General features: G+C 45.7%; 1 protein-coding gene across 2 annotated transcripts in view; it reads right to left on the bottom strand.

The window, feature by feature from the left end:
* LOC115145626 (protein WWC2-like) overlaps positions 1-22657 on the bottom strand; it is a 36499-nt gene that overhangs the window by 8241 nt on the left and 5601 nt on the right. The window contains exons 2-15 of one of the 2 annotated variants that reach the window (XM_065003933.1): positions 19572-19681; positions 12212-12327; positions 11936-12023; positions 11760-11836; positions 10948-11027; positions 8132-8261; positions 7751-7879; positions 7045-7118; positions 5587-5829; positions 4639-4728; positions 3616-4277; positions 2819-2930; positions 1127-1213; positions 931-1017 (exon numbers count right to left, since the gene is read on the bottom strand). In XM_065003933.1, coding sequence (XP_064860005.1) covers positions 931-1017; positions 1127-1213; positions 2819-2930; positions 3616-4277; positions 4639-4728; positions 5587-5829; positions 7045-7118; positions 7751-7879; positions 8132-8261; positions 10948-11027; positions 11760-11836; positions 11936-12023; positions 12212-12327; positions 19572-19681 — 2085 coding nt within the window. The remainder of the gene's footprint in view (positions 1-930; positions 1018-1126; positions 1214-2818; positions 2931-3615; positions 4278-4638; positions 4729-5586; positions 5830-7044; positions 7119-7750; positions 7880-8131; positions 8262-10947; positions 11028-11759; positions 11837-11935; positions 12024-12211; positions 12328-19571; positions 19682-22657) is intronic. The other variant, XM_029687138.2, reaches the window with a different exon arrangement.

The raw sequence follows: 22657 nt of genomic DNA, 5'->3' as shown, positions 1-22657 counted from the left end.
ACACACCTGTGTGATGTAAGGCCAAGTGTGTGTATGTCTGTATGTGTGTATGTCTGTGTGTGTATGGACGTGTGGATGTGTGTATGGGGATGTGTGGATGTGTGGGTGTGGATGTGTGTATGGATATGGATGTGTGTATGGATGTGGATGTGTGTGTGGATGTGTGGATGGATGTGTGTATGGATGTGGATGTGTGTATGGATGCGTGGATGTGTGTATGGATGCGTGGGTGTGGATCTGTGTGGATGCGTGTATGGATGTCTGTGTGTGTGTGTGTGTGTATGTCTGTGTGTGTGTGTGTGTGGGTGTGGATGCGTGTGTGGATGTCTGTGTGGGTGTGGATGCGTGTGTGGATGTCTGTGTGGGTGCGTGTGTGGGTGCGTGTGTGGGTGCGTGTGTGGATGCGTGTGTGGATGCGTGTGTGGATGCGTGTGTGGATGCGTGTGTGGATGCGTGTGGATGTCTGTGTGGATGCCTGTGTGGATGCCTGTGTGGATGCCTGTGTGGATGCCTGTGTGGATGCCTGTGTGGATGTCTGTGTGGATGCGTGTGTGGATGTCTGTGTGGATGCGTGTGTGGATGCGTGTGTGGATGCGTGTGTGGATGTCTGTGTGGATGCCTGTGTGGATGCCTGTGTGGATGCCTGTGTGGATGTCTGTGTGGATGTCTGTGTGGATGTCTGTGTGGATGTCTGTGTGGATGTCTGTGTGGATGTCTGTGTGGATGCGTGTATGGATGTCTGTGTGGATGCGTGTATGGATGTGTCAACGCAACACTGACAGGCTGAGCACAGCGGCACTCAGTTAACATGGTCTGTAACATGCTGCGATGCTGTCTGTGTCAACGCAACACTGACAGAGTCTAGTTAGTACACATAGACGGATATACGAATGAATTAATAAATGAATGAGTGAGTGGGTGAAAACTCACACTCTGGTAGTGGAGGGGACTGACAGGGCAGCAGGGTTTTGCAGCTGCATGATCACCATGACAAAACTGGAGTTGGCAGCATCATATCTGTAAACAACAACACTATCTTTCAGTTGTCCGACAACAGGGCAGGATGGAGTAATAGACATTGCGTAGCTTAATGTGTGTGTGTGTGTGTGTGTGTGTGTACTCTTACTTCAGGCCTATCTGGACCTGGGCAGACTCAGGAAGGACAGGCTCGTCCTCCAGGTAGACCGCCGGTTCATCAGACTCCATTGACCTACTAACACAGCAGGTTTTTATTATTACCAATCAAAAAGAACGTCTGGAATATAAAACAGAGAACGGAGGTGGAGCAGGAGAGAGAGAGAGAAGGGGGCAGAGAAGGGGGCAGAGAGGAGAGAGAGAGAGAGAGAGGGAGAGAGAAGGGGGCAGAGGAGAGAGAGAGAGAGAGAGAAGGGGGCAGAGAGAGAGAGAGAGAGCAGAGGAGAGAGCGAGAGAGAGAGAGAGCAGAGGAGAGAGAAAGGGAGGAGAGAGAGAGAGAAAGGGAGAGAGAGAGAGACAGGGAGGAGAGAGAGAGAGACAGGAGGGAGCAGAGGAGAGAGAGAGAGACAGGAGGGAGCAGAGGAGAGAGAGAGAGACAGGAGGGAGCAGAGGAGAGCGAGAGAGACAGGAGGGAGCAGAGGAGAGCGAAGAGGAGAGAGCAGAGGAGAGAGCAGAGGAGAGAGCAGAGGAGAGAGCAGAGGAGAGAGCAGAGGAGAGAGCAGAGGAGAGAGCAGAGGAGAGAGAGAGAGAGCAGAGGAGAGAGAGAGAAAGGGAGGAGAGAGAGAAAGGGAGGAGAGAGAGAGAAAGGGAGGAGAGAGAGAGAAAGGGAGGAGAGAGAGAGAAAGGGAGGAGAGAGAGAGAAAGGGAGGAGAGAGAGAGAGAGAAAGGGAGCAGAGGAGAGAGACATTTCAGATTCAGAGTGAGAGCAAGAAAGGGTGTCCTTGTCTCATCGTCTAATTTAAATCAAATCAAGGGTAGAGCAAGAGAGGACAGGAGGAGAAGAGGGTATGAAAGAGAGAAAGAGAAAAAGAGCAAGCAGAGAGAAAGCAAGTGACAGAGGAAGAAAGAAAGAGAAAAAAGGAGCGAGAGAAGGAGGGAGAACGCTAGCTGAGAGAGATCGAGTCCACACCACACTGGTTGAAAGGATCAGCATCAAACCCCTCCTTTAGGGGGCAAGCGATGATGAAAGAGTTTAACCATAGGAGCCGTTTTAGTGGGAAAAACAGACATCAATGAGGCCAGTCTAATCACGAAAAGCCAAACTGGGCAACCGAGCCCATGCACTAATTAGGAAGACAACTGGTCAACAGAACTCTGCGTGTCAGCATCTCAAACATCTCTCACGTTTGACAAACAGACAGGGCTTCTTCCTTTCAGTCATTAAAGAGCAGAAGCAGCTCTGTCTCCGACTGTGTGATACACGTGAGACGAAGCTGTGTGTGTGTGTTGTGTGTGTGTGTGTGTGTGTGTGTGTGTGTGTGTGTGTGTGTGTGTTGAGGAGCCTTCAGTTTGGTGGTTCGTTTTAATTGAGGTCTTGTGGTTCTCTCATCACAGCTTGCGCCAAACATCGCAGGCGTTGGGTTAAATGGAAGAAGGGGAGAGGAAGAGGAGGTTAAAAAACCCATTGTGACCCTTTGAGTGGACCAACACTATTGGGAACAGCAGTACCGCAAGATAAATGAGAGAGGGATGGAGAGAGGGGAAGAGGTTGAGAACGAAGGGGGCAGAGGTTGAAAATGAAAGGCACGGGGGAAGGGAGGGATGGAGAGTATTGAAGTGCGAGAGACAGTGTGCGACCAATCGATCGAAATAATGGAAAGAGCGGGAAGTGAGTGTGACCCACCGTTTGACATTAGAGGCCTCGTACACCCCACTGTCCCCGGCCACGGACTCGTCTGACACGGCTGCTGACACACAGGTGGGCCTGTCCTCCCCCGGCCTCTGGAGGTCCACGTCTGACAACAACACAGACGAAGACATGAAGTACAACTGAAATAAGACACCACAGTTGATATGCCGGGAGGGGGGCTGCTGCTCTGCTTGCAAAGTACTCGAGAAAAGTTAATTAATCCAGAAAAGTGTTTTGGTATATCTACGAGACACATCCAGTCCCTCCACCAGTACACCTTTTAGCTGGAACTCTGGACAAGCACACCTGACGCAACTTGTCGACTAATCATCAAGCCCTTGAGTTGACTGCAGAGTATTGGTTCGGGGCTACAATACAAATGTGTGCTGTTCAGGGGAAGTGGAGGACTGTTTCAGTGCAGCTCCATTTTGAGCTGCTAGGTGGCAGCGTTGCGCCATGCAGCGCAAGGCATTTCTAATCAGTGGTAAATTCCAATGAAGGGAGGAAGGAAGGAAGGAATCATTTCCCGTATGAATAAAGCCCGTCCTAGCTCTCTGGAAACAAAGAAAGTAGCCGCCTCAGAAATCTCTAAACTGTTGGATATGATGTAGGTGTGTGTTGTATCAGCAAATGACTGTGAATATTCTAGTGTAGTACAGGTTGTTTATTCTAATTTGATTCAAATAAATATATATTATGGGTGTAATATGATTATATTGCCCTTGTGACCCAATAAATGAACCATTGTTCACAAAAAAAAAAGAAGAATTTGAACAGAGCAAACGTCTCACCTGTGATACTCTCTCTGAGGGTAGCCAGTGCCCCTCTCCCTTCCCTCCCCCCCTCCCCCGTCTCCGCCTCAAACATCCCCATTCCCTGGCCGTCGTAGAATCCCAGGCTGAGACCGCCAAAGTCCGCCACCACCAGACTGACGTCGCAGTCCCCAAAGTCCTGTGGGCCCGCCGACGGGAACGCACCAACCCCCTCCAGCACTAGCGGCGAGCCCGGCGGCGAGAGAGAAGACAACGACGACCTCGAGGAAAGCGACGTCACCGACTTGGACGGCTCGGCCGGCTTCGAGGACACCGCAACCAGCGGCGCTGATGGGACCAGGTCGGTGGTACCGGTTCCCACGGCGTGTGTGTGAAGCGGCGTGTTGTGTGGGTGTGGGTTCTCCACCTCGTGTTCGTGGATGGTGGTGATAATTCCTGGGGGGTCTCCCCGCCTGTAGGTTATCCCAGAGGGGGTCAAGGGCTCCTGGAGGAGCAGGTCCAGTTTACACTGGTAGTCCAGGTCCAGGGGAGAGGGGGGTTCTGCGGGGGTGTAGTAGAGGTCTCCGGAGGAGAGGGAGTTGAGGGAGCCGCGGGAGGAGGATGCGTTGAGGGAGCCACGGCTGGAGGCCAGAGAACCCAGGCTGCTGCCTGATGAGACGGACAGGGTACTGGCTGACAAACTGTAAGGGAGAGAACACACATGACACACACAGCCAACACGCACCATGAACAAGCACCTCAGCCAGCAACGTTTTACTTACTGCAGCTGTATGTATGTGTATTGGAGGAACACTTTGGCTGAGTTTAGACAGGAAGCCCAATTCTGATCTTTTTTTGACACTAAATGGTCTTTGGACCAATCACATCAGATCTTTTCAAATCAGATATTTTTCAGAGCTGATATGATTGGTCAAAAGATCAATTAGTGAAAAAATATCAGAATTGGGCTGCCTGTGTAACCGCAGCCTTAGCGCAAGAGTGTGTTTGTGTATAGGTATACAAGCTTGAAGTGCACGGATACACAGGCACACACACACAAACCTCTTGAGCTGAGAGTGGAGCAGTGTGGTCAGTCTGGTTGATTCCTCCAGTCTCTGCACCAGGACTCGTCTCCTCTCCTGCACCTTCAACCTAGAGAGACAAATCATTACTGGTACAACATGCCTGGGACAGAACACATATCCGTGTCTGGGACAGAACACATATCCGTGTCTGGGACAGAACACATATCCGTGTCTGGGACAGAACACATATCCGTGTCTGGGACAGAACACAGAACACTTTCCTTTGGGAAAGTGTTCTTCTGACCTCAATGAGACTTCTTGGTCTAATAAATACTAAATAGACAACATGCCCCCTTCCCTCTGGTAGGAATCCCCTCTGTTCTGCTAACTAAGCTTCAAGAACACTAACCTTAATTACTGTCTTCATTGATCGAGCAATTACACAGAGCCTAATTAGCTCAAGACACAATTATAGGGCTTCTTCAAATGTAGGGTGTGTGTGTGTGTGTGACAATATGTAATTACAATTACAACCCATACAAGCGCCATGTTTCCAATTACGGCTGTCGCTCTGCCGTCTAATGTGACGCGATGTTGCAGCGACACATTCTGCTTCCAAAACAAGACAATTACCACACAGTGTGTGTGTGTGTGTTCAGTGTGTGGGTGAGTAACAATTGGTATGCTAATGAACGGTAATTAAAGGCACCTTACAGTGTTTACCCTTTGGAACGTTGGCGTCGTTCATTAGGTAAACAAAAGGCCGTAAACCTTGTGGGCGGGCAAATCAATTAGTTTGTTATCTGTTGGACGTCAACGAGGAACTCACACAAACACGACATACACACAACCTCACGTATCGCCTCCGTCCGGGGGACTTTTTAGACTTCCCTCTGTCTAAACGTCTGGAACTGCACGGCTACGACTAGCTGCGAGGCAACTACCGGGTTTTTAAAGGGAAGGTGCCGGAGATTGTGGGTCTCACCTCTGGGCCAGGGCGTGGCTGGGGGTGTTCCTGACGGCCTGCAGGTCCTGCTCCAGCTGGAGCCTCTGGGCCTCCAGACGTTGGAGGTCCTGCGGGGTGCGTCGCCGTGGCGACACGAACTGCAGCTCCTTGAGGAGCTCTTCCTTCTCAGAGACCAGGAGGAGACGTTCCCGCTCCACGTCCACCGCCCCCGGCCACGCCTCGCTCTCCAGCTTGGCCAGCTCCACCTGCACGTTGGCCATACTATGGGAGGAAGGAGAGAAACAGAAGGTAGTGATGCTATATACACCAAAAGTATGTGGACACCCCTTCAAATGAGTGGATTTGTCTATTTCAGCCAAAGTGTATAAAATCGAGTACACAGCCATGCAAGCTCCATAGACAACTTGAGTGGCCTGCACAAAGCCCTGACCTCAACCCCATCGAACACCTTTGGGATGAATTGGAACGCCGACTGTGAGCCAGGCCTAATCGCCCAACATCAGTGCCCGACCTCACTAATGCTCTTGTGGCTGAATGGAAGCAAGTCCCCGCAGCAATGTTCCAACATCTAGTGGAAAGCCTTCCCAGAAGAGTGGAGGCTGTTATAGCAGCAAAGGGGGAACCAACTCTATAGTAATGCCCACGATTTTTCGAGAATGTGTCCACATACTTTTGGCCATGTAGTCTATTTGAACCCCTATATAAAAACACACACGCGCTCATAAGGGAACGCAGTGAAAATGCTTGTCTTGAACTCCTTTCTCCTGGCACACACTCCTAGGGGTCTAAAGCCAGCAGCAAGCCCACATCTACGAAAGGAGGAGGGGTAACAGGGGAGTTGTCATGCTGCCACACTCTACCGCCGGCTCTCTGTTAGAAACACCTGTTCTCTACCGGTGGATTAGAAAAACATTTCAAAGCCCAAATGTCAGGGATTACCGTCCATAAGGGGAGGGGTTTACCTGCCTTTTATTCACTGAGCCTAAAACTGCCCACGGTGGTCACAGATCACATCGCTAATGTGTGAAACTGACAGTCCAGGTCACAGCCTGTGACTCATAATGCATAACCATTTAATGGCTGGACATGGACCCTTAATTGCTCTGATCTGAAGTCAGATCAGATGGGCTCTAAGGCCCATGCTGACGTGACCTAAGGCCCATGCTGACGTGACCTAAGGCCCATGCTGACGTGACCTAAGGCCCATGTTAACGTGACCTAAGGCCCATGCTAACGTGACCTAAGGCCCATGCTAACGTGACCTAAGGCCCATGTTAACGTGATCTAAGGCCCATGCTAACGTGACCGATGGCCCATGCTAACGTGATCTAAGGCCCATGCTAAAACAGGCTTTCTGGTTAGTACGCCCTCTATCCATCTCTATTGAGTTGAGTTTACTGTTGGAGTTCTGTGGTCAGGTGATATGCATATTAACATAAGGAATGTCTGCAGTAAAAAAAAAAAAGGAGAGATTACCTTCTTTTGGCCTCTTCATATTGGAGACTAAGTCTAACCTTCTCAGCCAAGGATGACCTGCTCCTCAAACCAGCCTGAGAAACGGAGGGAGAACGAGCGAGATAGAGAGAGAACAAAAAACATCACATGTACCTGCTTCAAGTTCAAGTGACTGGGTTTAATATCATTAGAGAGACCTCCACATCTCCATCCCTCGTTCTGCCCTCCCTCCATTTAGCATTCCATTGGTGAAGGTCTCACTGTGTGTGTGTGTGTGTGTGTGTGTGTGTGTGTGTGTGTGTGTGTAGGGAGGGAGAAAATCCCCAGTGTAGTAAGCAGCTTTGCCTCTCTACCTCTAACCCTGAGCCCAGTCTGCCTGGCTGGGCCCCTGGCAGCTATCATCTGCTCTGAGGAACCAGAGGAATCCTGTGTGTGTGTGTGTGTGTGTGCGTGTGTGTGTGTCTGTGCAGAGGAATCCAGTCCCACTAGGGAAGGCCCACAGACAGGGGGCGGGGACATTCCTCTCAGCAACACACAGGCATTTTATTAAGACAAAGGAGGGACATGGGAGAGAGAGAGTAGAGAAAGCGAGAAAAGGAGAGGAGAGAAAGATGGAGGGGGGGGGGTGACAAATTGTTGAGTGAGAGTAAGATAAGACTTGGAGAGAATAAGGGGAGAGAAAGTGAGAGAGAGTGAAAGAGAGGAGAGAATGAGAGGTGGTGCTCACCTCTCCAGAGACGTCTGTCTGGGAGCCGGCTTCAAGCGTCTGTCTGGAGCCCACTGGGTTCCGGAGGTCTGGTTCCGAACGGCCCATGTTGTGTTCTATGTGGAACCTCCCCTTTAGCTTAGCCAGAGACTATGGGAGAGAGGAGAACATGGAGTGGGTCTAGACTCTAGAGGGAAGTTCAGGGTTGAAAGGCACACCATACCAAAAACAGAAAACGAAAAATTAGCATTTCAAAATCGGATAAGTTCAGCCAGTCCCTTCCTGTTTCAGTCGGTTTCCTTCTTTTGGGTGCCTAATGAACACGACCTTGCCAGGAGCTCTCAAAAAGCAGATATAGGAATCCACACACAGACCAAAAATATTTCCCACACACACACGTACCTGCATGAGGTCCTGTTTCTCCTTCTCTCCAGAGCTGATGGCCCTGCGGAGAGACTTGAGCTCCGTCACGATGGCTTTGGCCTCCTTCAGACGGTATCCACTCTGCTCGCCACACAGTTTTTGGTCGATCCTGCAAAAAGGGAGAGCACACACACATACAAATTAAATACAAAAATAAAACACCAAAGAGAGAAAAGTTTTGTTCACAAATATCAGAATCTCCAATGATCTGGATTCTGCATAGATCAATTTGAATGTGAACACATCGATATATATATGGGTGTTAAAAGTCCAGATATACTCTACCGTTCAAAAGTTTGGGGTCACTTGTTTGTTTTCGAAAGAAAAGCACATTTTTTTGTCCATTTAAAATAACATACAATTGATCAGAAATACAGTGTAGACATTGTTAATGTTGCTGGCCATCTTGGCAGAGTCCCTCTGTACAGTGACTGTGTTATTTTGCCCATCTTAATCTTTTCTTTTTATTGGCCAGTCTGAGATATGGCTTTTTCTGCCTAGAAGGCCAGCATCCCGGAGTCGCCTCCTCACTGTTGACATAGAGACTAGTGTTTTGCGGGTACTATTTAATGAAGCTGCCAGTTGAGGACTTATGAGGCGTCTTTCTCAAACTAGACGCTCTGTCCTTTTGCTCAGTTGTGCACCGGGGCCTCCCACTCCTCTTTCTAGTCTGGTTAGAGCCAGTTTGCGCTGTTCTGTGAAGGGAGTAGTACACAGCGTTGTATGAGATCTTCAGTTTCTTGGCAATTTCTCGCATGGAACAGCCTTCATTTCTCAGAACAAGAGTAGACTGACGAGTTTCAGAAGAAAGTATTTTGTTTCTGGACATTTTGAGCCTGTAATCAAACCCACAAATGATGATGCTCCAGATACTCAACTAGTCTAAAGAAGGCCAGTTTTATTGCTTCTTTAAAATCAGGTAAACAGTTTTCAGCTGTGCTAACATGCTAAAGGGTTTTCTAATGATCAATTAGCCTTTTAAAATAAACTTGAATTAGCTAACACAACATGCCATTGGAACACAGGAGTGATAGTTGCTGATAATGGGCCTCTGTACAACTATGTAGATATTCCATTTTTTTTTATCAGCTGTTTCCAGCTGCAATAGTCATTTACAATATTAACAATGTCTACACTGTATTTCTGATCAATTTGATGTTCTTTTAAATGGACAAAAAAATGTGCTTTTCTTTCAAAAACAAGGACATTTCTAAGTGACCCCAAACTTTTGAACGGTAGTGCTAGCTCTGTTGAGTGTTTGTCTAACAGCATAGTACGACAAAATTACATAACAAGCAACCTTTGTTAAGCTGCCATGTGTGATTTCTGACCTTCCTAATGTGCAGTTTGTGTGTGTGTGTGTGTTCCTGCCCCCTTTTCACTCTTTTCCTTTATTGTGTGTGCCTCCTGAGCGGATGGAGTGTGTGTGGAGGGTGAACGACAATGCTTCATTGTTTCAATTATTGTAATAAAAAGTGGCTGCTTTGGACAAGGCTTAAGCCAGAGCCTGCCATGTGAGCAACAAAACCCCTCTCTCACCTCTTACTTTCTGTCTCTCCTATCACCCCCCTTCATTCTCTCTCTCTTTACCTCCTATCTCATGGTCACCCCCCCCCCCTCTCCTTTCTTCCTATCTCATGGTCTCTCTCCCCCCTATGGTCATTCTCTTTATCTCCCATCTCATGGTCACTCTCTCCCCTATGGTCATTCTCTCTTTACCTCCCATCTCATGGTCATTCTCTCTCTTTACCCCCTATCTCATGGTCATTCTCTCTCTCTCTCCCCTATGGTCATTCTCTCTTTACCTCCCATCTCATGGTCATTCTCTCTTTACCTCCTATCTCATGGTCATTCTCTCTCTCTCCCCTATGGTCATTCTCTCTACCTCCTATCTCATGGTCATTCTCTCTCTCTCCCCTATGGTCATTCTCTTTACCTCCCATATCATGGTCATTCTCTCTTTACCTCCTATCTCATGGTCATTCTCTCTCTCTCCCCTATGGTCATTCTCTCTACCTCCTATCTCATGGTCATTCTCTCTCTCTCCCCTATGGTCATTCTCTTTACCTCCCATATCATGGTCATTCTCTCTTTACCTCCTATCTCATGGTCATTCTCTCTTTACCTCCTATCTCATGGTCATTCTCTCTCTCTCCCCTATGGTCATTCTCTCTTTACCTCCTATCTCATGGTCATTCTCTCTCTCTCCCCTATGGTCATTCTCTCTTTACCTCCTATCTCATGGTCATTCTCTCTTTACCTCCTATCTCATGGTCATTCTCTCCCCCTCTCTCTCCCCCAATCTCATGGTCATTCTCTCCCCCTCTCTTTTCCTCCAATCTCATTCTCTCTCTCTCTCTCTCTCTCTCTCTCTCTCTCTATGAATGTGAATTCCTATTAGTAGATTGTAGCGGCTCTCTCAAATAATCCTATACAGTGGTTCCTACACATGTCGGATCTTAATTTGAGCAAGTTTGCTACAGCAGGAAAATAATCCTGCATTAACGGAATAGTGAATTATTATGTGGAATATAATTAATGGCAATTTTTGCAGTTTTAAATGTCCTGCATTGCAGGAAAGTGCTCCTGCACCAAAGTGATGAAATGAAGCTCCTACATCTGTAATCACACTGTTTTATGACCGCCCTCAGGCACTATCAAGTCCAATAGACACGTAACACTAAAGCTGTAAAATCACAACAGTCACAGAGCAGCATACAATACACAGGTGTGTGTGTGTGTGCGCGTGCATTTAATACAGACAGGTGTGTGATCAATATGAAAAGGGGACTTACTGTTGCAAGGTTTCAAAGCCTTGTTCTTTGTAGATGAGCTCCTGTTTCATCTGGGAGAGCTCTCTCTTCAGCTTATTCACCTACAGTAGCGGACAGAGAGAGGCATTAACAGAGACAGAGGAATGCACTTTCATTGAGAAGAGAGGTGTTTCGTTTCTTGTTTTTTTCACTTGCTTTGGCAATGTAAACATACGTTTCCCATGCCAATAAAGCCCCTTTGAATTGAGAGAAAGAGAGCGAGAGAGGGAACGAGAAAAAGAAAGAAAAGTGAGAACGAGAGACGGTCAAGAAGACACTAGTTGCCCTCCCGAGTGGCGCAGCGGTCTAAGGCACTGCATCGCAGTGCTTGAGGCATCACTACAGACCCAGATTCGATCCCAGTCTGTGTCACAACCGGCCATGTTCGGGAGTCCCATAGTGTGGCGCACAATTGTTCCAGCTTCGTCTGGGTTAGGAGAGGGTTTGGCCAGGTGAGGGTTTGGCCGGGGGGCTTTACTTGGCTCATTGTGCTCTAGTGACTCCTTGTGGCGGGCCGGGAGCCTGCAGGCTGACGTCGTTCATCAGTTGAACGTGTTTCCTCCGACACATTGGTGCTGCTGGCTTCCGGGTTAAGCGGGCAGGTGTTAAGAAGCGCAGTTTGGCGGGTCACGTTTCGGAGGACGCATGACTCGACCTCGGCCTCCTGAGCCCGTTGGGGAGTTGAAGCGATGAGACCAGATCAAAATTGTGGAGAGAAAGTGGATAAAATACAACAAAATAAGTTAAGAGGTCAGTCAGTGAGTGAGTGAGTGAGAGAAAGAGATGCACCTTACCCTGACTTTGGTGGTGGAGATCTCAGCCTTGAGGATATCAGGGTCATACTTAGTGCTGGACGAAGACCCCGAGAACACTGGACGAGAGAGCGCCATCTGGACCGTTAGTGTGTGAAGGACAGAACACACTTGTGTGTGACAATTGGTTGAGAACTAGGTTCAGGTTCACTACTCACGGCTGGTGCGTGAGCTGGACTTGTCCTTGTATGCGTCGTTGAGGCGTGTGTACTGATCCAGGGCCAAGGCCAGCCGCTGCTCTTTGACCTGGTATCGAAGATCACAACGGAAATAAGTCTTGTTCATTCATACGGTCCTTTGTTCATCCATTCCCTCATTCTATTTGTTAATTCATTCATTCATCCTTTCACCCACCCATCCATCCATTGTCATTTTATTTACCCATCAATCCATCCATATATCCTTCCATGCATTCACTCATCCATCCATTTCACCTGGTACAGCTCTTTCTGGGTGACCAGGGCATCCTGGGCTACTGTCAGGTACTCCTTCAACATCCTCTCCTGCTCCTTCCTCCACTCCGCCCGGGGGTCCTCTAGCTGGGTACTCTCTAGAGAGGGGAGAATGTCATCAATGAGATCTACTCCCATAAACAAACGTTGATGATGGTGATGACAATACTTTATTTGTAGCCTCTTTTTGTGTCATACAGCTACAGCACGCCAGAACACTGATTCAGATATACAGGTAACTGCCAAAGTAATGGAAACACTTGAGTAAATGAGGGATACAAAGTATATTGAAAGCATGGAGTTCCACACACGTGGGGTTCCTGAGTTAATTAAGCAATGAATATCCCATCATGTATAAAAATGCTCCGCAGGCTATTATTTTGGCCCCATAGGATGACAATGCCCTCATCCACAGGGCACGAGTGGTCACTGAATGGTTGGATGAGCATAAAAAAAATATGGAAACCCTATGCCATGGCCGTCTCAGTCACCAGATCTCAACACAATTGAACACTTATGGGAGATTCTGGAGCGGCACCTGAGACAGCGTTTCCCAGCACCATCAACAAAACACCAAATTATGGAATTTCTCATGGAAGAATGGTGTCGCATCCCTCCAATAGAGTTCCAGACACTTGTAGAATCTAAGCCAAGGCCCATTAAAGCTGTTCTGGAGGCCCGTGGTGGCCCAACGTCCTATTAAGACACTTTATGTTGGTGTTCCTTTGTCAGTTACGTGAACATTTTCTCTTGGTTGACGTTTTCATCAGGTCAATCCTATCCAAAAAAAATCAACACTAACAACATTGGCATTTTACTGTGTGTTTTACACAATGTTCCTATCCCTTTAATCTTCTTCTAAACACATCAGACACCGGTCAGATACAACTCACTCAATTTGTCTCCAAACTAAGTGAAAACATGTTCCTACACATTTTTGCAACATCTTCTGAGAATGAAAATATCCCAAAAGTATTCATACCACTGAGTCAATACATGTTAGAATCCCTGTTGGCAGCGATTACAGCTATGAGTCTTTCTGGGTAAGTCTAAGAGCTTTGCACACCTGGATTGTACAATATTATCATTTGAAAAATTCTTCAAGCTCTGTCAAGTTGGTTCATTGCCATTTCAAGTCTTGACATAGATTTTCAAGCCGATTTGTCAAAATTGTAACTAGGCCACTCCGGAACATTCAATGTCATCTTGGTAAGCAACCCTGTGTTTTAGGTTATTGCTGAAAGGTGAATTTGTCTCCCAGTGTCTGTTGGAAAGCAGACTGAACCAGGTTTTCCTCTAAGATTTTGCCTGTGCTTAGCTCGATTCCATTTATTTTTATCCTAAAAAAACTCCCTAATCCTTTCCGACGGCAAGCATACCCATAACATGATGCAGCCACCACCATGCTTGAAATTATGTAGTGGTACTCAGTGATGTGTTGGAGTTGTCTGAAACATAACGCTCTGTATTCAGGACACAAGGATCATTTCTTTGGCACATTTTTTTTGTTGTCATTTTACTTTAGTGCTTTGTTGCGAATAGGATTCATGTTTTGGAATATTTTTTCTCATTTAGGTTAGTATTGTGGAGTAACTACAATGTTGTTGATCCATCCTCAGAGTTCTCCTATCACAGCCATTAAACTCTAACTGTTTTAAAGTAATTATTGGCCTCATCCCTGAGCGGTTTCCTTCCTCTCCTGCAACTGAGTTAGGAAGGACGCCTGTATCTTTGTAGTGACTGGGTGCATTGATTCACCATCCAAAGTGTAATTAATAACTTCACCATGCTCAAATGGATATTCAATGTTTGCTTTTTTAATACCCATCTACCAATAAATAGGTGCCCTTCTTTGCAAGGCATTAGAAAACCTCCCTGGTTTTAGTGGTTGAATCTGTGTTTGAAATTCACTGCTCGACCTTACATATAAATGGAGATGGGGTAGTCGTTAAAAAAAAATCACGTTAAACACTATTATTGCACACAGTCTGTTATTATGTGACTTGTTAAGCAAATTTTTACTCCTGAACTTATTTAGGCTTGCCATAACAAAGGGGTTGAATTCTTATTGACCCAAGTAATTTCAGCTTTTCATTCTTAAATTAATTTGTAAAAAAAGAAATAATAATAATAATTACACTTTGACATTGTGGTATTGTGTGTCGGCCAGTGACACATTTCAATTGAATCCATTTTAAATGCACACTGTTAACGCAACAGAATGTTGAAAAAGTCAAGGGGTGTGAACAGTTTCTGAAGTCACTGTATACTGCAAACGAAGCAGGCCTACAACCACATCTAACAGTGGGTTGTTTTGAGGAAAGAGAAAAGCACAGTGGGAGAGTAGAGGAAGCAATCCATCTGAATCAATCACAACACTACTCTCTTCTTCTCTCACTCTCTCTCTCGCTCCTTTTCTCTCTCTGTCTATCCTCTTTTTTGTTTGTCTCTGACCTGCTCTTCTGGGGTAGCCCTGTCCGGTGGCAGGGCAGGAAAGGGTTAATCCTTCATTCCTTACTGTACTTTGTCTGTGTCCCAAATGCCACCCAATTCCCTATGTAGTTTAGGGCCCATAGGGCTTTGGTCAAAAGTAGTGCACTATATAGGGAATAGCATGCCATTTGGGAGACATACAGCCTTTGTGTGGAAAACAACAAGTCTCTCTACACTGAGAGTACGGCCCCCTCCATGCCACACTAAGTATGTCAGCAATGCAGAGACTGGCTGCTATGAGGAATAACCGGATTTCACTACATCAGGATGTGTGTGTGTGTGTGTGTGTGTGTGTGTGTGTACTGTGTGTGTGTACGCGCGTTTACGTGCTTGTGACTGTGTCAGTGCCCGTCTCCACTCTCCCGCTCTCTCTATGGAACTCTCAGCCCTGTGTATTCTTCTGCTGAGGGTGTAGGCTACCCAGCAAACCAAAATTGGTTATGTGAAAGTTCCCAGAACATTTGTTAGCTCACGGCGTATGTTCTAATAACACAAAAACAAATATTTTATACAAACATTGTATAACCATCAGCACGACTGGATCTGTGTTATGAAAATGTTTGACGCAACCTAGCGAATGTTCTGGGAACTTCCACAGACTAAATTCCGGTTTGCTGGAAAAACATCACTGGTACATTGTGTTATTACATTGCCTGGAAACCCAATGAGAACATTTGGGGAATGTGGTTGTTACAGATGTTGTGCACAACATTGTAGTAAATGTTAGAACATTCCACAGATATTTTCTTATTTAATTTAAAACATATTACAATAATTTGCTATCATCCTAATGTTATATAAAACCTTAACTAGAACTTAATGGGAATCTTCGCTATGTTCTAGGAATGTTCCCACGTTTGCTGGGTAGGATAATCCTCGGCTAGGCCCTAACTAATGTTTTGTTTCTGATCTGCTATATAACTTGTGGTCAGTGTTGGGAGTTGCTCTTGCACTCCGAGGTTGGTAACGGTTCCCTATAAATCGAACGATTAGCTTGTGAATCAATGTGTTGTTTCATGTTGGCTAGACACTGTATCGATGTCCTACAGAAGTCATTGTATGATATGATAAATGATTTGAGCCTCACACATACACTTGCGAACACAAAGCCACATGCTGATGATCAACCCTAAAAGGTATGAGGTAGTGGCTATTGGCTTCCCAATAGGTTAGGCAACCCTTCTTCTCTGGGCCCATCTACACCACATAAGAGAAGGCAAATCACCACACATAACAGACCCTTATCAACCCCCGTCCCATCCCTCCCTCCACTCCAACAATGCAGGGAGGCCACAGGGCAGCAGCAGGGTTTACATAATAAGGAAGTGAGGCCTGTTGGGGCGGGGGACAGCCTGGGCAGGGAGGGAGAAGCAAGGACGGGACAGACAGGGCAGGGAGAAGTAGGTACCCACCCAGACTAAACCCCTAGCTACCCCTGCCCACCGTCTTGCCCCAACTAGGGCCAGGAGTTTTTGTTTTCCAGACCACCTGACGAGGATAGACTGTGGGCCCTTATCAATCAGTGCACATTCTCCACTCACCTCACAGGTATCTGGGATACAGCCTAGACAGGTGAAGGGAGGTTCAGCGTGAAGAGAGTTTGATGGCCTTGAGTTAGACATTAAATATGCATTGGCAAACGGTCATTGGGGTGTTTGCTGAGAAAGGAAAGTGTATCACTTCTATAAAAAGGAGGCTTTCAACCAAAATTGTTTTTTTCCAGCTCTGGTGCATTTACCTCCTTAGTTCAGTGCTTTTTCTATACTAGAACATGAAAAACGGTTCAGTACTAGATGTAAAAAAAAATTAAAATAAAACTTTCGTCCGGCCGTCGAATGAGTCTCCCGGATCAACTCTGTCAGCGCAGCCTTACAGAGCAAAAGTAGTGTGTGTGCTCCACTTAGCCTGCTCTAAGCGTCTGGGCTGCATCATGTTAGCTCCCCACTCATGCTGCACAGAAGTGAACACATCTGAATAATGCGACACGGCATGTAGAATGTTGAAACTGTTAATTACTGTTCGCAAAACAATGTCCATACAGGCTAGAACAATGCATGACGACACCAGTAGCTTCCAGCTTTGTTTGTTTTAATATGCAAACCATAACGCAAAATATGAAGATTTTAACGCTCATTGCCACCAAACTTTATTCATTCACTTAATTGGTCTCTCATGTCTCAACCCAAAGATGGTCTATTGCCTCAGTGAACTAACTCCGGGCTGCCCCCTTCTTGCCTCAATGACTTCATTACTGGTTAAAGAGACAGGAGTATCTTATTTGCTAAAAGTGTGCGCTATGTGAATGTTATTTATCAGTACACTAAAATAAAAATGGAAGGGAAACAAGACTTTTCATGGGAATACAGATGAACATCAGCCAAAACGAGCTCAATAACTCAATGCACGCACACAATCCTATTGATTATATGCATCCGTGTGAATAGACCAAGGCTACATCTCGATTTACCCATTTAAAATCAATAGAGATGTACCATTCAAATAAAGAATTACCATTAGATTGTTTTTACAAACTACATAACAACCTAAGTCACATCGATTGATTCGTTAATGCATGAACGGCTGTCTCTGAAAAATGTTGACGCAAAAAAAAAATGGCAAATGTCATGATATTGAACTCAAAGGATGCCCAACGATTGAACAGAGCAGTAGTGGTGTTCATCTGTCTGGATCAAGTGCCATTCTGTGACTCAGGTTCATATGCCTTCTCTTTTTTGCAGTGGTGTCGTTTGGGTATTGTGATGGTATCGAGAATCGTGATACTTAACCTGGTATCGAAGCCCAGATTCTGGTATCGTGACACTCATAGGCTACTGAATATAGCCTATTCACCTTGCGGTTAGAGGGGATATTGTGCTGTTTCCTCCCGCATGTTGTTGGAAGACCAAAGCGAAGGTAAAATGGTTTGGGACACACAAGTTATGCTTCTTCATAATCATAGATGGATTTAACATACGCATTTATCTCCAATAAACAAATGATTTGTTTAGGCATTTTAGCTCGTTTGACAATCGCCAATGTGAAACCAACCAGACAAAATGAAAAAAATAAAAAATACAATGCAACAAGCCAAACTCTGATTCAAACTATGGCTCAGAAGTGCAGAAATGCACTGTGTCCAACCACCCACAGGAGGGCCAGCCTTAACACACCGAAGCTAAGCCCCGAGTCTCCACACAACCATCCACTCCTGACTGACAGCCGACTGTGTTTGTTTACCCACCGGTGTTAGACAAAACAACAACAAACAATCGCAGTAGAAATGTGTTGTGAGTGCAACAGATAAATAGAATCCCTGGCCCACACAACAACAGCAGCATCTAGCTCACACCTCAACCCCGCGGGCTACAGCCAGGCAGCACAATGGAAAAACATTTGGGAAATGGATTCCATCTGCATTGGGAGAAAACAAATGTCTGATTGAATTGGAGTTAATAGAAGTATGTTTATTTAATCCCAGGTAATGCAGGTGTTTTCCTAAGGGATGAGCAGAAGACAGGCGGGCTCCTGTGGAATTTAATCTGCTCATTTAGAAATGAACGTGACTAATCACAAACGCATTTCATTTAGTGGAGATTCTCACTCACTATATCAATATGTACAATTCATTTGAAAAATTTGGTGACAATATTAATATCAACATCAATCTGCTGACAATATTGACAAATTCAACATAGCTTATTGTCTTGGCCTGATACTTGTCCTAGAATGACATCTGTGAGTTTGCTAAATGTTTAGCTTACTTAATGTCACTGATAAGACTGCTGGCAGTCAACATCCTTGCAATCACACTCATAATATCTCTGGATATCATCAGATTAGGGTTATTTAGCCCATATCAGTTGAAAACAGTTTGACAAATGAAAAGCATAGAACTCAGTCTTTGCTCGCAAGTCTTTATCTAACTAATTTCTCAAAGTTCAGTCAATACAAATAATACATTCCTCATTCGATGGAGACACTTGGCGAATGATCGTACGACTCATCAATATCAAACAACATGGCGCTCTGACTAGAAATAATACAATAAGTTCCAGTGGTTTTCAGCTTCTAAATAACGATACTGTAATGAACATGAGGGAGACAGAGAGCTGGTTTCAAGCAAAGGGCGCAGCAGGTGTTCAATGTAAAGGACCACAGGAGGAGGAGGAGACAGGAGGAGGCAGGTAGCTGGGCCCAGGGGCAGGCAGAAGGTCATACACAGGGGGTCCAAAAAGGCAACAGTACAGGCAGGGAAAAGGCTAGTAACGTCGTCCGGGAGATCAGGCAATAGGTAGTTAACAGGAAATCCGAGTACAGGCAGGGAATAGGCAAAAGGCGTCGTTAATGAGGCGGGAGGAGTAAATCACAGGATAAACAGAGCTCTGAATAGAAGTGTGTCAAAAACAAACAATACCTCACAATGATGAGGTGCAAAGAACTGAACTAAATAGTGTGTGATAATGACACACAGGTGTGTGAACAGGTGATCAGAATTCATGTGATTGGGATCTGGAGAGTGAGCTGGGTTCAGGGGATCTACGTGTATGAGAGTGTGAGCTGGAAACAGACGTTACAGACACATCATTCAGAGAAAGAAAACCAAACAAAATCTACATCATTACAGTTTCTGCCGTTCTACTAATTTCTCTGTGTTGTGTTTGAGAAATTCAAATCCAGTGTCGGAATACCCTTGCCCAAACATCTGAGGAGGAATCTTGGATGAAATAGCCTGGGGTCCTTTGTTTAGGATGGACAGATCAATGATTGCCCGGGTGGATTGCCCAGATGGTTTGGACATAGACATAATGTTAATGAGTGGGGTAACACCGAGGTAAACCTGTCAACTTACTGTTGATGTGGTCGATGTAGTAGATGCCAATCTGAGGGTCGTATGAGGCCTCCCATCCCCACGGTAACTCGTCTCCCACACAGTCCGCAAACGACAGGGGCTTCGTCAACCTGAGAGAGAGAGAGAAAAACATACAGTATCTGTACACAGAAACACATGAAACGTAAAGCTAGTGCATATCGTAACCAATCTATAAACTACATCAGGTGGTTCATTCATATAAAAAGACGAGTAAAAATAATTACTACAAGGCTGGTTAGACTGTCATAGTGACCTTAGGAACTAGAGTTCAGAAAGACAAGCCACTAAACAACAACACTGGAGCATCCAGCAGTAACAGTGACACATTCCTGAGGGACCAAAGTCTAAAACTGGCATCGTGGTACCACTCACTCAGCTCAGTGTGGCTGGCTGTGGGCTGGGAGGAAGTCTGGCTAGACAGAGAGAGAGAAGGGACACTAAACCACTGTGCCTTCTATTTGGGATGCGTTGCCCAAGGACTGGCTGGGTGGCTGCCTGTACATTGTTCCCACTCTCCTTTCCACTGGTAGCTTGGATGACTTGGCCCATGTAGACAGTAGATGAGACACAGCCAAGTTCACTGGCGGGGTCATGACAAGATGGGGGTGGAGAACGGGTGGAGGAGTGAGAGGGAAGGAGCGGTTTTGGAAGAATGTGTTGTATCTTTGAAACTCCAAAATCTGTTTGAGAAACTGGGACAGTCTATATTGGATAAGTCTAAGAATGTGGGCAATGGGTATTAACTTGCAGTTTAAGCCAAGCCAGCATGCCGCCCGGCGTACTTCACTGTGTTTATTCAGTGCACTCTCACTCTAAGACACACAAACGCTAATGCTAACAAACAGGTGCACACACACACAGGCCATCTCTCCTGGCCTGGGCGGCTGTCAGTCTGGTATGCACGCTCACTCTTGGCTGTAAAAGTTAAAAATTAGACAGGCGGAATTCCTGGTATGTCCCCTCGGCTGGGTCGGCCGACTATCGCACTCCGTACACCACCGACGACCTTTGAACTCAGAAGCCAGTCTCTGGACTGGTCTGCTGTCCTCCTACTACAGGTATTGACCTACTATGACTATTATCTACAGTTACTACTATGCTACTAGTTTAGCATCAGAGTGGCTGTTCAACTGAAGAACGAATGCATACAAAACTCAGTGAGGTCAGCAGCGACACTAGGCAATGTCAAAATAGAGGCCGTACTGAAGTGACAGGATAGGGAGGGACCGCCCTCCTCCTCCACTATTTCATTTGTATTTATTTTATTTAACTTGGCAAGCCAGTTATGAACAAATTCTTATTTACAATGACGGCCTAGGAACAGTGGGTTAACTGCCTTGTTCAGGGGCAGAACGACAGATTTTTACCTTGTCAGCGCGGGGATTCGATCTAGCAATCTTTGTTACTGGCCCAACGCTCTAACCACTAAGCTACAGTTGAAGTCAGAAGTTTACATACACTTAGGTTGGAGACATTAAAACTAGTTTTTCAACCACTCCACAAATTTCTTGTTAACGAACTATAGTTTGGGCAAGTCGCTTAGGACATCTACTTTGTGCATGACACAAGAAATTCTTCAAACAATTGTTTACAGACAGATTATTTAACTTATAATTCAATGTATCACAAGTCCATTGGGTCAGAAGTTTACATACACTAAGTTGACTGTGCCTTTAAACAACTTGGAAAATTCCAGAAAATTATGTCATGGCTTTAGAAGCTTCTGAGGCTAATTTACATCATTTGAGTCAATTGAAGGTGTACCTGTGAATGTATTTCAAGGCCTATCTTCAAACCTCTTTGCTTGACATCATGGGAAAATCAAAAGAAATCAGCCAAAACCTGAGTCTGGCTCATCCTTGGGAGAAATTTCCAAATGCCTGAAGGTACCACGTTCATCTGTACAAACAATAGTACGCAAGTATAAACACCATGGGACCATGCAGCCGTCATACCGCTCAGGAAGGAGACGCGTTCTGCCTCCTAGAGATGAACGTACTTTGGTGTAAAAAGTGAAGATCAATCCCAGAACAACAGCAAAGGACCTTGTGAAGATGCTGGAAGAAACAGGTGCAAAGTATCTATATCCACAGTAACACGAGTCCTATATCGACATAACCTGAAAGGCAGCTCACCAAGGAAGAAGCCACTGCCCCAAACCCGCCATAAAAAAAGCCAGAATGTGGTTTGCAACTGCACATGGGGACAAAGATTGTACTTTTTGGAGAAATGTCCTCTGGTCTGATGAAACAAAAATGGAACTGTTTGGCCATAATGACCATCATTATGTTTGGAAGAAAAAAGGGGGGGGCTTGCAAGCCGAAGAACACCATCCCAACCGTGAAGCATGGGGGTGGCAGCATCATGTTGTGGGGGTGCTTTGCTGCAGGAAGGACTGGTCCACTTCACAAAATAGGTGGCATCATTAGGCAGGAAAATTATGTGGATATATTGAAGCAACATCTCAAGACATCAGTCAGGAAGTTAAAGCTTGGTCGCAAATGGGTCTTCCAAATGGACAATGACCCCAAGCATACTTCCAAAGTTGTGGCAAAATGGCTTAAGGACAACAAAGTCAAGGTATTGGAGTGGCCATCACGAAGCCCTGACCTCAATCCTATAGAAAATGTGTAAGCAGAACTGAAAAAGCGTGTACGAGCAAGGAGGCCTACAAACCTGACCTCGGTTACACCAGCTCTGTCAGGAGGAATGGGCCAAAATTCACCCAACTTATTGTGGGAAGCTTGTGGAAGGCTACCCGAAACGTTTGCTCCAAGTTAAACCATTTAAAAGGCAATGCTACCAAATACTAATTGAGTGTATGTAAACTTCTGACACACTGCGAATGTGATGAAAGAAATAAAAGCTGAAATAAATCATTCTCTCTACTATTATTCTGACATTTCACATTCTTAAAATAAAGTGGTGATCCTAACTGACCTAAGACAGGGATCTGTGAAAAACTGAGTTTAAATGCATTTGGCTAAAGTGTATGTAAACTTCCGACTTCAACTGTACCTGCCGCCTCAATAGTCACACTATGGTGTCTTCTTCTGACAGGTAGT

The sequence above is a fragment of the Oncorhynchus nerka genome, linkage group LG18 (genome assembly GCF_034236695.1).
Source record: "Oncorhynchus nerka isolate Pitt River linkage group LG18, Oner_Uvic_2.0, whole genome shotgun sequence".
In the NCBI taxonomy this organism is placed as follows: domain Eukaryota; kingdom Metazoa; phylum Chordata; class Actinopteri; order Salmoniformes; family Salmonidae; genus Oncorhynchus; species Oncorhynchus nerka.
The sequence above is the reverse complement of the archived record's forward strand: the minus strand, read 5'-3'. Positions and strand labels throughout refer to the sequence as shown.